The sequence below is a fragment of the Xyrauchen texanus genome, chromosome 39 (assembly GCF_025860055.1).
Source record: "Xyrauchen texanus isolate HMW12.3.18 chromosome 39, RBS_HiC_50CHRs, whole genome shotgun sequence".
NCBI lineage: Eukaryota > Metazoa > Chordata > Actinopteri > Cypriniformes > Catostomidae > Xyrauchen > Xyrauchen texanus.
In genome coordinates, this window is record NC_068314.1 from 20,860,423 (window position 1) to 20,876,757 (window position 16,335).

The 16,335-nt window shown below is 39.1% G+C and overlaps 1 protein-coding gene across 2 annotated transcripts in view; it reads left to right on the forward strand.

Annotated features, from left to right (window-relative positions):
• LOC127632731 (copine-5) overlaps positions 1-16,335 on the forward strand; it is a 179,940-nt gene that overhangs the window by 124,373 nt on the left and 39,232 nt on the right. For both annotated transcript variants that reach the window (XM_052111475.1, XM_052111476.1), the window contains 2 exons: positions 5,614-5,667; positions 6,537-6,598. In XM_052111475.1, coding sequence (XP_051967435.1) covers positions 5,614-5,667; positions 6,537-6,598 — 116 coding nt within the window. The remainder of the gene's footprint in view (positions 1-5,613; positions 5,668-6,536; positions 6,599-16,335) is intronic.

Below are 16,335 nucleotides of genomic sequence, written 5' to 3' on the forward strand. Positions count from 1 at the left end.
TCCAGATCCTTGCATCCATCTCCTTGCAAGTGTCTATTTGAGCTGTTGATTGCTTTGTGTTTGGAGGTGTTTGGAGATGAATGGAGCGACCGGGGGTTGCTGGTCCTTTCTTCTGTATTTCACCCTGTTGAGCTAAGAGGTCGCCTAGATGGTTCCACTTTCATTTGTGTGCTTTTCAGCATCATTATATCTTTTATTTGCTCTCTTTTGTACAGACGTTCTCTCATGTAAAGACAATCATTTTGACTGTATCCATTTTCCCAGCTTCATTTTGTCAATAATATGGATAGCCTATCAAGAATTCCTTGTCAGCTTTTATAACCATCAAACTATATGTGATATGCAATGTAGGGAATCATTGAGCTTAGATTGAATGGAAATAAAATAGAGTGGCAAAGAAAGGTGTGGAGTGTAAGATAATGGAACAGTGAGATTTATAAGTGGTCCTTGCTAAGCCAAGCATCAATCTTACTCCTGTTTCATGCAGTGCATTTATGCAAAGCTGCAGGCTAGCAATGTGCTTTTACACTGACTGTTTCTGCTGCATAAAGAATTCTTTGAGTCTTTCCTTCCCTAACAAGTTACAACCATAAATGATATGATGCTTATCAGGACTCTTTTGGACAAATTTGATAGTCATGTAATCAAATCTACATGTGGAAGACTGCATGTAAACTGATGGCCAAAAATTTGGAATTGTGTACAGATTTTGCTTTTATGGAAGGAAATTGATACTTTTATTCACCAAAGTGGCATTCAACTGATCACAAAGTATAGTCAGGACATTACTAATGTAAAAAAACAGTACCATCACCATTTAAAAATAGTAATTTTTGATCAAATCTAGACAGGCCCCATTTCCAGCAGCCATAACTCCAACAACTTATCCTTGAGTAATCATGCTAAATTGCTAATTTGGTACTAGAAAATTACTTTCCATTACATCAAAACACAGTTTCAAGCTATTTGATTCATTAAATGAAGCTTAACATTGTCTTTGTGTTTGTTTTTGATTTGCCACAGTATGCAATAGACTGGCATGTCTTTAGGTCAAAAAAAAAAACAGCTTTCTCTAGAAACTCAGTCAACACAATGCTTGAAACTGCCAAAAAACTGAAGATTTCATACAAAGGTTTACACTACAGTCTTCAAAGACAAAAGGATAACTGGCTCTAACAAGGACAGAAAGAGACGTGGAAGGGCCAGATGTACAACTAAACAAGAGGATAAGTACATCAGAGTCTCTAGTTTGAGAAATAGATGCCTCACAGGTCCTCAGCTGACAGCTTCATTGAATTCTACCCGCTCAACACCAGTTTCATGTACAACAGTAAAGAAAAGACTCAGGGGTGCAGGCCTTATGGGAAGAATTGCAAAGAAAAATACACTTTTTAAACGGAAAACAAAAAGAAAATGTTAGAGTGGGCAAACATACACAGATAATTGGAAAAGAGTGTTATGGATCTTAACCCCATTAAGATTTTGTGGGATCAGCTAGACCACCATGTGCGTGAGATGTGCCCGATAAGATGGCCGCATCTATGGCAAGTTCTACAGGAAGTGTGGGGTGAAATGTCACCCGAGTATCTGGACAAACTGACAGCTAAAATGCCGAGGATCTGCAAAGCTGTCATTGCTGAACGTAGAGGATTTTTTGATGAGAACTCTTTCAATTAGTTTAAGAAGTTCTGAATATTTGTTTCAAATTGTAATAGTAATTTTTCACATTATTAATGTCTTGATTATACATTGTGATAAGTTGAATGCCACGTTGGTGAATAAAAGTACCAATTTCTTTCCATAAGAGCAAAATCTATACATTATTCCAAACTTTTGGCCGCCAATGTACATCCAAACGATAATTACCGTACATTTACGTAGACTAGAGTCAGCATGTCAGATATAAAAAAATAACCTGCCTAAATCATCTGGATTCCATCAGATTTACTGAATAGGCAGAGGTTGACATTTCTTTACCTAAAATCGCTCTGTGCTTACCAAAATGCGAACCACTGCCCACAGTGGCCGAAATCTAATTTTGAAGTAGAGTTCACTCTAACCCACAAAAAAAATGGAATACCTGATTACTCAAATTAAAATACAAGTTAACAAATTAAGCTTTTCTTTTGGGTGTTCGTTTAAAAAATGTAATGAACAATATGCATTAATAAAAATGTAAAACAAAAAAGTTTTAAAAATAATAACAACAAATATTTTCACTCACACAAAGCTTATATATATTAAAAAAAAGAAACGTCCCTTTTTCAGTACACTGTATTTTAAAGATATTTTTGTAAAAATCCAAATAATTTTACAGATCTTTATTGTAAATAGTTTAAACAATGTTTTCCATGCTTGTTCAATGAACCACAAACAATTAACGAACATGCACCTGTGGAACGGTCGTTAAGACACTAACAGCTTACAGACGGTAGGCATTTAAGGTCACAGTTATAAAAACTTATAAAAACACTAAAGAGACCTTTCTACTGACTCTGAAAACCACAAAAAGAAATGTAATAGGAACTCTCGGAAACTAAATGCCAAATTCCATGTGTGATTAAACCTGAAAAAATAAATAAATAAATAAATAAAAAATCTCTTTTGCATAATCAGTTATGAGTGCAAGTTGAAGGTTCCATTTTCCCTCCAAGATTAAATTTTTACACCACGATGGTTAGGTGTAGGGTTGGGGTGTGGGGGTACAGTTCTGAAAATATGCATTTCTCTTCACTGTATTTAATATTTACATCTAATAACTTTTGGTGCCCCTCTGGGCATTTCACCCAGAAACTGGACCTCCCACGTGCCCTCACATTTAAATTATCTTCCCTCTGTGGCCACTGGGGGCAATGCTTAACATTTTGGTAAGTGCAGACCGAATTGAGCTCAAGAAAAGGTTTCCAAATACACGAGATCTGCCAGGATGCTCTTGCTGCACAGCATTGTTTGGCTCAATCATCCATTGTGAATGCTCTAACCCATATGGCACGTGTGCCAGCATTGGCACATGCTGGGGTAATCACTTGCACACCAGCAATGGTGAAAGAGGAGTAGACTATTTTGTTTATATAAATTCCACACCTGCATTCCAATCTACATCTTGACATAATCCTTCCTCATGATCCCGCAGCGTGTTTTCATGAGCTGAATGGTAGGCTAAACAAAAAGTAAAAATGTGACGAGACTGCAGTATTCCCAACGGACTCATGCAGCACGTGCAGCACGTGCAAGCCGTTCATGCCTCACAAGCCGGCAGCGTTTCACTTTCGGTTAATCATGCCAGTAAACGCAAACACTTTGATTTGGTCAGGCTGCGCAAAAGATAGCCTACATTGTTTAATTTGTTTCTTTTTACTTTAAGAACAAACACATCGTGTATAAGGGAAACACCACTATTAATCTTTGAGATTTCCAAACCAGCATACAGGTACACCATCCTTAAACCATGGTCATACTCAAAATTAAGCTATATTAAATGATTAAAAGAGATAAATTAAACCCACATAGTGGGTTTAAGATCTGAGTCTATTCAAAATATAAATTAAATGTGGAAAAAAGTTATAGGATTTTGCAGTTGCGATTCACCGAAAAGGGCTAAATAGTTGATCGGCTTGTGATGCACAAATGGCTTTCACGTGAAGCGTGAGTCTCATCAGACTGTAATAGTGTTTAGTCACATATTCAGCTGATGAAAACACGCTGATCATTATCATGAGGAAGAATTACATTAAGATGGGTTGGCACAGCCATTGACCAGGAAAATAAAAAATGGCCTACACCAACCCCTACTCCAACCTATTAATATGGTGCAGAAAAAAATGTATATTGTCTTTCATGCAGTGTGAAACAGGCATTACAATTTGTATATGAATATACAATTCATCTATGGATTACGAATATGAATGATTACTCAAATCATTCATCTTATTGAGAAGTGTCTATTACATTTGTAAGTGATTGGACGTACGGTTTTCACTTGGTGGATGATCCATCCATCCATCCATCTTCAACCGCTTATCCGAAGTCGGGTCGCAGGGGCAGCTGCTCCAGCAGGGGGCCCCAAACTTCCCTATCCCGAGCCACATTAACCAACTCTGACTGGGGGACCCCGAGGCGTTCCCAGGCCAGTGTGGAGATGTAATCTCTCCACCTAGTCCTGGGTCTTCCCCGAGGCCTCCTCCCAGCTGGACGTGCCTGAAACACCTCCCTAGGGAGGCGGCCAGGGGGCATCCTTACCAGATGCCCAAACCACCTCAATTGACTCCTTTCAACGCAAAGGAGCAGCGGCTCTACTCCGAGCTCCTCACGGATGACTGAGCTCCTCACCCTATCTCTAAGGGAGAAGCCCGCCACCCTTCTGAGGAAGCCCATTTCGGCTGCTTGTAGTCGCGACCTAGTTCTTTCGGTCATGACCCAACCTTCATGACCATAGGTGAGGGTAAGAACAAAAATTGACCGGTAGATCGAGAGCTTTGCCTTTCGGCTCAGCTCTCTTTTCGTGACAACGGTGCGATAGAGCGAGTGCAATACCGCCCCTGCTGCCCCGATTCTCCGGCCAACCTCCCGCTCCATTGTCCCTTCACTTGGGGAAAAACCTCATTCCCTACCTGGAGTACGTACTCCATTGGTTTCCTGCTGAGAACCATGGCCTCAGATTTAGAGGTGCTAATCCTCATCCCAGCTGCTTCACACTGGACTGCCAAGCGATCCAGTGAGAGCTGAAGGTCACGGACCGATGATGACATGAAGACAACATCATCTGCAAAAAGCAGCGATGAGATCCCCAGCCCACCGAACCGCACACCTTCCCCACCCCGACTACGCCTCGATATCCTGTCCATGAATATCACAAACAGGATTGGTGACAAAGCGCAGCCTTGGTGGAGACCAACCCCCACATGGAATGAACTCGACTTCGTGCCGAGGACCCGGACACAGCTCTCGCTTTGGACGTACAGGGATTGGATCGCCCTAAAAAGGGACCCCCACCCCGTACTCCCGCAGCACCTCCCACAGTCTCTCCCGGGGACCCGGTCATACGCCTTCTCCAGATCCACAAAACACATGTAGACCGGATGGGCATACTCCCAGGCCCCCTCCAGGATCCTTGCGAGAGTAAAGATCTGGTCCGTCGTTCCACGGCCAGGACGAAAACGGCATTGTTCCTCTTCAATCTGAGGTTCGACAATCGGCCGAACCCTCCTCTCCAGCACCTTGGAGTAAACTTTACCAGGGAGGCTGAGAAGTGTGATACCCCTGTAGTTGGCACACACTCCCTGATCCCCCTTTTTGAAGAGGGGAACCACCACCCCGTTCTGCCACTCCTTAGGCACTGTCCCAGCTTTCCACGCAATGTTGAAGAGGCGGACTTGGTGGATGATAAATTGGGTAAAAAAAAACTTATTAGACATACTAAAGGAGGGAATTGAGCCATATCTGGGGACCAGAATATTTTAGAGCTCTTTCAACACCAAAGGAACCACACATTACAAATTAACAACCACATAGCAATGTCCTAGCAATGAACCACAGCACCCTAGCATTAATTTTTTCTCAAACTGTAAAATGTTTTTATCAATTTAAACCAATTTATTTTCTGTTTGTTCCTAGGTGGTGAATCCAAAGAAGAAGATGAAGAAGAAAAAATATGTAAATTCTGGCACAGTGAGTGGTGACTGTGAGATAAGTTTACCAACAAGTTTCACAAATGTAAACGTGTACGTGCATGTTTTGGGGAGCATGTGCTCACACATGCATTCATGCACACACATTCAGAACCTTTAATTACAGTGGTTTCCGGTGTTCAATTATGTGACGAGAAAAGCAAAGACATGCACGGTAGCTTCCAACTGTCTTCCTGCATTAATGAGAATCTCTTTTTACACCCTTGCTAATTAAAACAAGTGCTAAAAACACAAGAGCGAGCTTTTCTTTGTAGAGGCAAAGACACTGTTTTCTTTTGACAGGTCCTTATAAAACATTGTGTTTAAGCGCTTGACGTCTCTCTCTGTAATCAACAAATTATGGAAGTTGACGTTTAAATGGGAAAAAAATAGCTCAGGCAAGACACACATTAAACCAAACGTAATGAAAAGGTGAACATTTATGTGTGTGTGTGTGTGTGTGTGTGTGTGTGTGTGTGTGTGTGTGTGTGTGTGTGTGTGTGTGTGTGTGTGTGTGTGTGTGTGAGAGAGAGAGGGAGTGTGGGTGGATAGAGAAAATTGAAGTGAATATGAAAGCAGGAATTTGTTGCGCAGCAAGATAATGATGTGAGTGTCTTACTTTGATTGATGGCTGTGCCAAAGTCCCCTTATTGCTCTGTATTACGAGCCCACCCTGAGAACATTCCCTCCCTAAGGGTCCAACACCCGCATCATTCACTGCCTCATTCCTACCAACAGAAACAAGGGAAGTTATATTATGACAGTTTCTGTCATGCAACATCATGTGGCATCTGCACTAAAGAATATGTTATTATTGGCTTTTCATTTTGTTGAAAATCATTTGTCTCTTTTAATATCTTTTTGATGCAGGTGACTCTGCTGTCGTTCTCCGTGGAATCAGAGTCGACTTTCCTCGATTACATCAGAGGAGGGTGAGTAGAGAACAGAACGTAATTGCACAAGTGCTGAAATACTATAGGATGAGTCACATGACCTCTATATTTTATAAATACACATGGATTTCTTGCCATTATCTTTCATTACTTAAGATACTGTACATCGCAGATCCAAAGTAAAAAAAGACAACCTGGTCTCATTGCAAAAACGTACATTTTAGACAAAGCATTAAAACTTACAATGCTGTACTTATTGATTCAGTTGCCAGGTGAAATGTTCTCTGAGTGGTGCCAAAAGCAAGTTATATTTTTTCCAAATGATATTAGGCTTTACTGGTGGTGCATTCAGTAATTTTTTCCACATTAAATAGTTTTACTTCTAAAGAAATGAGTTATAGTTTTGAAACTTATCATAGCCATTCAACAATCACAGCCATTCAGATGAGATGAGGACTCTAGTCATATAAGTAACCTTATAAAAGCTGTTTTATTGTATATGGCGCAAGGGTGCCCTCATAGGGACTGAAATTTTAGATTCACATGACCAACTGAATACTACTCAATCTCAGTCTTTTTATTGGACACTTTCACTCTTGGATTAAATTAATCATGGCTAATTGTGAATAGTGAATTTTAGGGCTGCAACTAACGATTATTTTGATAATCGACTAATCTTTGATTATTTTTCCCTGATTAATCAGATAAATAGCCAAATTTTCTGTATTTTAATAAAAAAAAATATATATATATATTTTAAGAAACAGAAATGTTAAAGGGAGTAAGGATTTTGTTTGGTTTACTGTACTGAATGATTCTATTCACTTTCATAAAACAAAGCCTAAAGAGTTAGGTTTGATTTTTATTAATTAGGGGTCAAGCCCTGAAAGGACAACAGCAAATTTGGAGTGTGTAATTCAAAACCTTTAGCGCCACCATTAAGTCAAAGTTTCACTCATGTTTACGCTAATGACTTTTGAACTGTAAGTCCCTGAGACAAAATTATGTTCCCCCTGATTCCTGAGCTCATGCAATACATTTCTGCCTGACCAGATTTTCCACCATTTTGAATTAAGGAAACATGTTTTTTTTACTACTTTTCCTAAAATTGTTGTCCGATTTCCACCAAAATTATTTTGAAGCGACCATGAGAAAGCTATACAAAAATTATAAAAACAATTTCTATGTTTGAAATCGTTCCTGAGAAATGGCTTCACAAAGTTGACGGCGAGCACACCAAAATGGACTTCATGCTGTATCTCCACAACACTTTGATAGATTGTGACAAAACTTGGTATGTGTCATCGCTATCATACCTTGAGATCACCTGCAGCGTTTCGCCACACTGCCCCTTCTGGTCAGGAGATTGCAAAAATGGCTCTTTTAACTCCTGAACGCTTTGGCCAACAATTATAAAACGATACCCAATTTTGCCATGTCGGCCATTTAGCGTGTCTGCGTTCAGAATTCTGTCGCAAAATGCTGTATTTTATGAAGGCATAGGTGCATTGTTACGAAACTTTGTATGTGTCATCAGGACCATGCCCTGAAGGTGCCTAATAAGTTTGGATACGGCACCTTCAAAAGTGAAAGTGGCTCTAAATATAGAATCATTGGTCCAATTCGTTTCAAAATTTACATGCTGTGTCTTTGCATTGAGTGTCTTTGTGGGAGTTGCCATCACTGATCATGAGGACAGTTGCATATATTGAGAAACATGGCAGCCATTGGCCAATCATCAACAAATTTGACGTGGTAAATCTGACTTTTCCCATTTTTTTTCCAAAAAATCCTACAAAGTGCTTGAGAATGCACAAAACAATGTAGAGTGTGCAATGTTGCACTTAACACCATCTGTGCAACCTTGATTAAACGCTCTTTATCAATGATCAAATGATCAAGCACTTTTGTGCTGCCAATGATAGATATTTTAATGTGCAACTAGTACACGCAAGAAGAACAGGTGTATCTTAAAAAACAAGGCCATAGATGTTTGTTTTTTTATCTTTTACTCCTACAGCATTCATCAGAATTCTAACTTGAAATGTGTCACAGTGCTTCTTTCGCTGCTCATGCTGCCGATAATTGGCTTGACCCCTTATTGCTGCTTGCAGCTATATTTTTTATTATTATTATTAAAACTATTACTTTCAAAACATATGCAGAACAGTTCCTTTACTTTTAAAACTTAGAAAGTACTGTTTATTAAAGAGTAAAATGATCCATCAGGGATGGAACGGGACAAAAAAAATCAGCCCAGTAGAGGGCAATTGTGACACCAGAATAGGAATGAATAATTCTGCTCAGCTGAAAAATACATAATTATGCACATATGCGTGTACACCGTCACTGATTACATTAATTCATATTGAATTAAGCTGTGGTGGCTCAGTGGTTGAGGCTCAGGGTTACTGACCAGAAGGTTGTGGGTTCAAGCCCTAGCACCACCAAGATGCCACTGTTGGGCCCTTGAGCAAGGCCCTTAACTCCAGGTTGCTCCGGGGGATTGTCCCTGTAATAAGTGCACTGTAAGTCGCTTTGGATAAAAGCGTCTGCCAAATGCATAAATGTAAAGCTACACAATTGATTACATTGAAACTGAAAGTGTTGTATGATGTTGCTTGAGTTTAATCAAAATGATGGTGCTCCCAACCCTTTCTAAATTGCGCTCGTTTGCTCAGTGAAGTTTAACGGAGACTTGCATGTGGTAAAAACAAAGAGTTTTGCGAAATACACACCTATGGATGTAGCTAAACTACAAAATGCAGAGATCTTTGTAGTCACAGTACTACAGTATGCACTGCATATGTTTGTGTGATCTATATGTACTCAGCACAGTAGAATAGCTCCCTAAAGTAAATAATGCAACACAAATGTTAGTAATGTGCAATCCAACATGCGTTATTTTCACCAATGAAGAAGGAAGGACAGCAGATGAACGCACCCAAAACACTGGGACTTCAATGAAACAGATGTAATAAAGCAAACAGGTAAGTATAAACAATTAAAATAGATAAACTTAGCTTGGCAAGAAGAGAGTTCAGTCTGAAGTATTCACTGAGGAGACTAGACAAAGAGCAGGGGAAATAGAGGAGGTATTCCTAATGAATGGGATATTGTCCACATGTGCTACTGATAATGAGCTGATTACTGAGTTAGAAGTCCAGAGAGTTAGAGCGGATTGTATCAGAGGAGACAATGACCGTTGTGGGTGTGACATGTCACTCCACATAAGCCTTATATTAAAAGTAGCAAGCAGATAATATACAATCTTAAATCTGTGCATGGAAAATACAACAAAATCACATGAAAACTAGAGCCACCAAAGAGATCGGAAGATGAGCAATGCTATACAGAATCCTCCAAAAGGAGATGCTAGAACAACCAGGGATTAACGAAATCCACAGAAACATTCCCAGAGCAATGTTCTCATGGTACATGGATAAATATTGGTAGTGACGTTTCCTAACAAGAGTGTGCATACTTAATGTGAATAAATAGCAATTAGAAGTATCTGAATCAGCCATGGGAGTCTATTGTAAAGAACATACAGATCATTTTAGTATTAGAATATGCACCCAGATCTTGGCGGGAATTCACAAAGAATGAAATGTGCCCTCTGAAAGTTCTGTATTTTGGCACACACTGTTATTTGCATGCCCAATTCACTAAAGGAATCATGCAGATCAGGCAATTGAGCAAACATGCCCACAAAATCTGTGCTGAATGCTATTTGCACACTGCATCTCCCAGTCATGCAAGATTTGTATTTTGTAGGATGCAGTAGGCCACCAAGATCTTGACGATATGTCAGTCAGGGAATGCAGTGAGTGGATGTTCTCTTAAACTGTCTGACATTTTGCAGAAAGGACAGGGTGATCCCTTTGCATCAATCTGCTTGAAGCTTTTCTAGGCTATTTGACTGAATGTCACACTTTGCATCAAAATTTTAGATCTGAGAAAACCTCCCAAACTCAGAGATGTGGGAATGTTTGAAATTATTGGGTTTTTTTAAGCACCAGCTTTGTTATGTAAACTCACTCTCTCTCAAATTTGACCCTTGAATAGGTTTCTGCAATATCAGCCTAGACGCATGTCTCCTGTTTTGTCATAAACATACAGTATACAATGTTGTATTTTTAAAAAGCTATACACACGTATTTACTGTCAATTGAATTTTAATGTAATTCAGTAATAAACTACTGCTATAGGGAAAGCACAACTTTTATTATTGCTCATACTTGGGGTTAGGGATTTATTCTCAAATCTGTGCCATTACTCACATTTTCTTCAGAAAATGTAAAACTCTAGTTATGAAATGTGTTACATTAAAACGTTGTGCCCCCAAAAATCTTTTATATTTTAGAAAATAATCTCTACCATTAAATAATCCAGTTTGACTGACATACAGTTCATTCCGCTCTTTATAACTCTTTCATTTCACGGCATGTGCATGACACATTTGCCAAATCGTCTAGACTTTGATTTGCTTTCATTCACCTGAAAGAAAAATTAAGATCGTGCTTTTTAGAGGGAAGTGTATGCCAGAGTTTTTAATAAAGATGGAAGTCCACAAACATTGCAGTGTGCAGGAATGTGTAAGTGTTGTCGTCTTCAGTGTTCTAATAGTGGAAGGACACTCCATTCTTCACACTAAACCGAGGGTTGAATTTTTTTTGGTTTGATGTCATTTCAATTACAGCACCATAAAGCTGTAATAACTAAAGCACAATTCTCTGCATTTTTAGAGTGACTGAAGCATAATTAGACCATTGTTTAGACTTATGCCCCCCAAGTACCCCTTTATCAATACCAATCCAATAATATGGTCCTATTATCTTATTATATCCATTATACTGAATATCATCTTTAATCACATTTTATGTGACTACTGTAGATATTAAGTCCTTAAATTATGGGGAAAGTTGCCATATTTAATTATTGCAGATTTGCATTGTGTTGCTGTGCATTTTGATGCATTTTACAGAAATGTTGAATCTGTGTTATATTTTAACTGCATTTACTGTTCTTTGACAGTGTATCTATCGCTGGTTGGGAATCACTGGTATAGACTCCACAATTGGTTGTCTAATGTGGTCTTCTAAGGCCACTGTGGTAGAACAAATATAGTGAAAGATTTTAAAAATCTGGAGAGGAAAGTGGGGCAAAGATTTGAGCCTAATGCAAAGTGACATTTTGGTGAATCCCTGTCAGTTCCGACTGAGTTCCTGTGTAGAGGCAGCCCTGGTTTAGAGGGGGTACTGTCAGTGGGTTGTGTAAACATCGGTAAACCACCCTTAGGTTCATGCACACATGCAGACAACACAATGAAATTTTGAGAAAACAAGAGTGCGTGTGGGCATGAGAATTCATGAAGCTGCAACATTAAGTTTAAGGGTGTACGCAGTATGTGAGCTTGTTTAGTGGTCTGACAGACCATAAATTGATTAAGCCCTCATCTAAATGAAAACAGGAAATTGCCAATTAGTAAGAAGCACCCTCTACATTATTGACAAATATTACTCTCTAAGTGACTGGGTATGGAACAGCAATAGAGACGATGGGTAAGCTCAGCTCTGACAGATGTGGAGTCTGTCAGAGCTGAGCTGCTCTGGTTTGATATTAGATCTTACGTGAAGAGAGTCAATCAAATCACAGCCAGTCTGAGGAGAGCCAATCAAACCTAAGGCTTGGCAAAGCTTAATGCAATGATCAGACTAGGGAAGGGTCACAATGGTCAACTAGTCAGCAGGTAGCCAACAACTGACTAGTCACTTATTGAAGTTAACCACCTTGATGTTTTTTTTTTTTTTTTTAATCTGTGACAGTAGGGGGCAGTCAGCTCCAGCTGTACAGACAACAGACCTGGTCAAACCAAGAGCAGTCCTTCCACAAATGCGCTCAAAGACAGCTGAACCAAGCACAACTGAATGAAGGGATCTAGAGACATGTTTTCTGTTAGGTTTTAACTTGACACAGGGTCCTAAAAACACAGCACTTTTGACTCAAAAAAACTCAAAGCCCCTGCATTCTGTTTCTTTCTGTTGCACTCTGTCTAGTAGTTTTGCACAGCAAAGCATCTTAATGTTTGTAAGCGTTCACATTTAATTGAACCCAAAACTAGTCTAATATGCAATGCTTAAACTGATTAGTAGACTAGTCATTCAGGTAACTTACCAATTAGTCTATTTTTAAAATGTGTAGTTTTGCACATCCCTAGACATGACAGCACTATTCACTCACAGAAGCCGAGTATGACCTTATTAACATATGCAGCAGTAATGAATAAAAACTATAATAATTAAATATAATAAAATAAGTAAAAAATAAAATTATAATAATTGGGGCTGTCGTGGTCTTTTGATCCTAGCCAGCAAAGCTACTATTTGCTATGTGGAGCTCCACCTTTATTACAGTGAGTGTGTTCTGATTAAGCGCTGACCTTTACCTGCATGGAAGTGCTCATGGCTGAGTGGCAGATAACCTGTTATGATGTGCTCAGAGTCTCCAGCCAACCTGTGCATCCCACACAAGACCAGTTTTGACATTTCTATTAAGGCGGATGAGATAGCGCTGGGCAGTGTGAGAGTCGAATGTGTGTGTGCGAGAGAGAGCTAAGAAAACCTGCAGATCAACATGCCAAAATGTGGCGCAATATGTATGCAGCTGCATTTGGAAGCAGTGTAACGGTATGCGATGTATCATGCTATTAAAAGACATTGATCCAATAGTCCTTCCAGCATTCTCAGTTGTGAAGCCAGTTGTATTGGATTAGCTGTGGTAATTAGGCTAAACTAACAGTATTCTCTGTCACAGCATCAAATGTAGTGTATAGGTGGCCTTAAAGGTTTATCATGCTATTAATCATAGTAGCATATGTTCTCAGAAAAACTGATTATTGAGATATTTATCAAAAGGCTGATAAATAAAAATATATACTTTTTCTAGCTATATCTCTCAGCCTTAACACAGAACTTATAGTCTTTCCAGCATGATCTGTGCTGTCCAAGCCATTCAGTAAGATACAGGTTGTTTTTCTGTCTCAATACAGGGCATCCCTGTACCTCCCGCAACTCCTTAGACATCCTCAGCACTTCCCCTGACAAATGAAAGGGCGACACATAGTGACATACGCATCTCCAAAGATTTTTGTCCTTGTGTTTACCCCATCCCAGCAGACCACTGATGTAGAGTGCTACACTTACCCCTAAAGCAGGGGATCCTCCTCACAGCCTATAAAATTTCTGGGCCATGGATATGACCTTGTGCCAGAGGCTGAAACAGCCACCACAACAACAGAAAACAACTGCGGAAAGTAGCTCATGATTTGCTCCAGTAGGTTTTGATTTGCTATAATTTGGAATGGCATGTTTATGAAATGATAAATTCAAAATGAAAATTCTGGTTTCATTTAGCTCCTTTTACGTGTACTGTATGATTAAACAGTGTTAATAAAACATAATCAGTGTGTTTCTCAGGAATTGCTTTGGTCTAGATGGTCACATTTTCTAATCTGGAAATGTGACACTTCCACTGTCACCTAGATTCCCAAAATGAGGGAATTGATTTTTGATGCTGAGATGCATACGTAATGGGATCTGAGTGCAAATTGATTTTAATTAATTAATAAAGAGGATAATTACTCTCTGGGCTACACAAGGGCATGAGTCATGTATTAGCCTGAGATTCTATAAGATAATATAATTTTCTCTACTTTTCATAATGCTTTTATAATTTTTCACTATGATTCCTTTTTAAGTGCTCCATCATCTCAATTACTTGCCACTGAGTATATCTGATCGATGCTAAGTTTGCACAAGATTGTGTTTTATGTTAATGTTATGGTACATTAATTCAGGGTACCTTAATATAACAGATTTGACAATAATTGCATATGTCCGGTCAGTCGAAAGCATACAGGTATGCTGCTATGATCTATTTTTTAGATGATAAACCACTTACAAGTGTGTCATCCTTTATGGGGCCAGTGGGAGTTATTTAGCAGGCAGAGCTAGCATATTGTAAACAGTAGTTTTGTGTCAAACAGGAGAAGCTATGGAAGGATGTTCTTAATGCAGGGATGTTGACGTAAATGCGAGCTTGTATAAAGAAAGATATTCTGCTGGGACGAAAGTTTGAGTTTGGAGAAAACTGCCCTGCGAATCTGGCTCAATACAATTATTAATATAATTAAATAATTAATATTTAAAGCTGCATGTATTTATTTTTGCAGGAAAATGAGTAGATTGTATACTTGAACCTTTTGAATAAAATATTATTTTATAATTTATTTATTTCTATTTATTCTAATATGATTTGTTATCTGCTGAAGCAGGAGTTTTTGTAGCCTGCTTAGCATTGCTTATTCTTATTCTTATACATTTGTCTTTTATCCTTTGTCATTTTACCGCATTTTCATTTTTTTCCACTTTTCTACTGTTTTATCTGTGTGTATTTTACCTGTTGCTACTGGTGCCTAGCTCGAGCCTGTTTGTAGACTGCTAGCTTTTTTAGCATCACTTATTTATATATATGTTTTCAGCCTTTAATCCTTAACATCTGCCATTTTTCAGTGCGCATCGGGTTTCCACTCACATTATTCTCTTATCGTGATTCAGCTGCGTGCATTTTCTATGTGCATCCGCTTTCTATTTTTATTGCAAGTAATCTGTGGGCTTTTACAGCGCGCATCCATTTTTCTCCTCTGTGTTACATGGATTATTGCATTGATCTCAAAGTACCACTTATCAAGAACAACCAACAAAAACAAACAATTGCGTGAGGGATTCTCTTCGATCTCAAACACTGACCCCTCAGGAACAACCAACAACAACAAATAACTATGGTAAGTCATGACTTCCGCTCATGTTATTTCTTCCTGCATTGCATGTCACATGTTTACAATAGCCTCTTCCATCAGCAGTGAGTGATTCACATGTGATAAATGTAAGGAATTAGTCAGGCTGACAGAGAAGTTTAATGAGTTAGAGACACGCATCCGAACGCTAGTCAGTAAGCTCAGAAAGAGAAGCCAGTAGATACTGTTGCCAATGTGGATAGTACAGAGAGCCACACACACATTTTGGTTCCAGCTTTAGAGCCCCCGCAGCAGGGCATTTGGGTGATGTCTCGGTTGCATACTCGCTCAGCAAAGCGACACCACACTCCCGTTCCTGTTGGGGTTTCCAATTTATTCTCCCCACTCAGTGATGCACCCACTGAGAATCATGTTGAAAGATCCCTTGTTATTGGTGATTCTATTGTAAGGAACGTGGAAATAGAGACTCCAGCTACTATTGTTAAATGCATTTCGTGTGCCAGAGCAGCTGACATCAAATCAAATTTACAAGTGCTGGCTAATGCTAAACGTAGATTTTCTAAAATTGTTATTCATGTCGGCACTAATAATGTCCAGCTTCGCCAGTCAGAAATCACTAGAGATAATGTTAAAGAGGTGTGTGAATTTGTAAAAACGATGTCAGACACTGTAATATACTCTGGCCCCCTCCCTGCTCATTGTGGTGATGGAGTTTTATAGTAGATTAATTTCACTGAATGGCTGGATGTCTGAGTGTTGTCTGGAGAATAGAATATGATTTATAGACAATTGGAAGACTTTTTGGGGTAGAACAGACCTGCTAAAGAGAGACAGACTCCATCCCTCCATGGAAGGTGCCGCTCTCCTCTCTAGTAATTTGGCTCATAGTCTTAATAATGATAGTATTTGACTAAATGGGGCCCAGGTCAGGAAGCAGACAACCTGGTTAATCCGAATG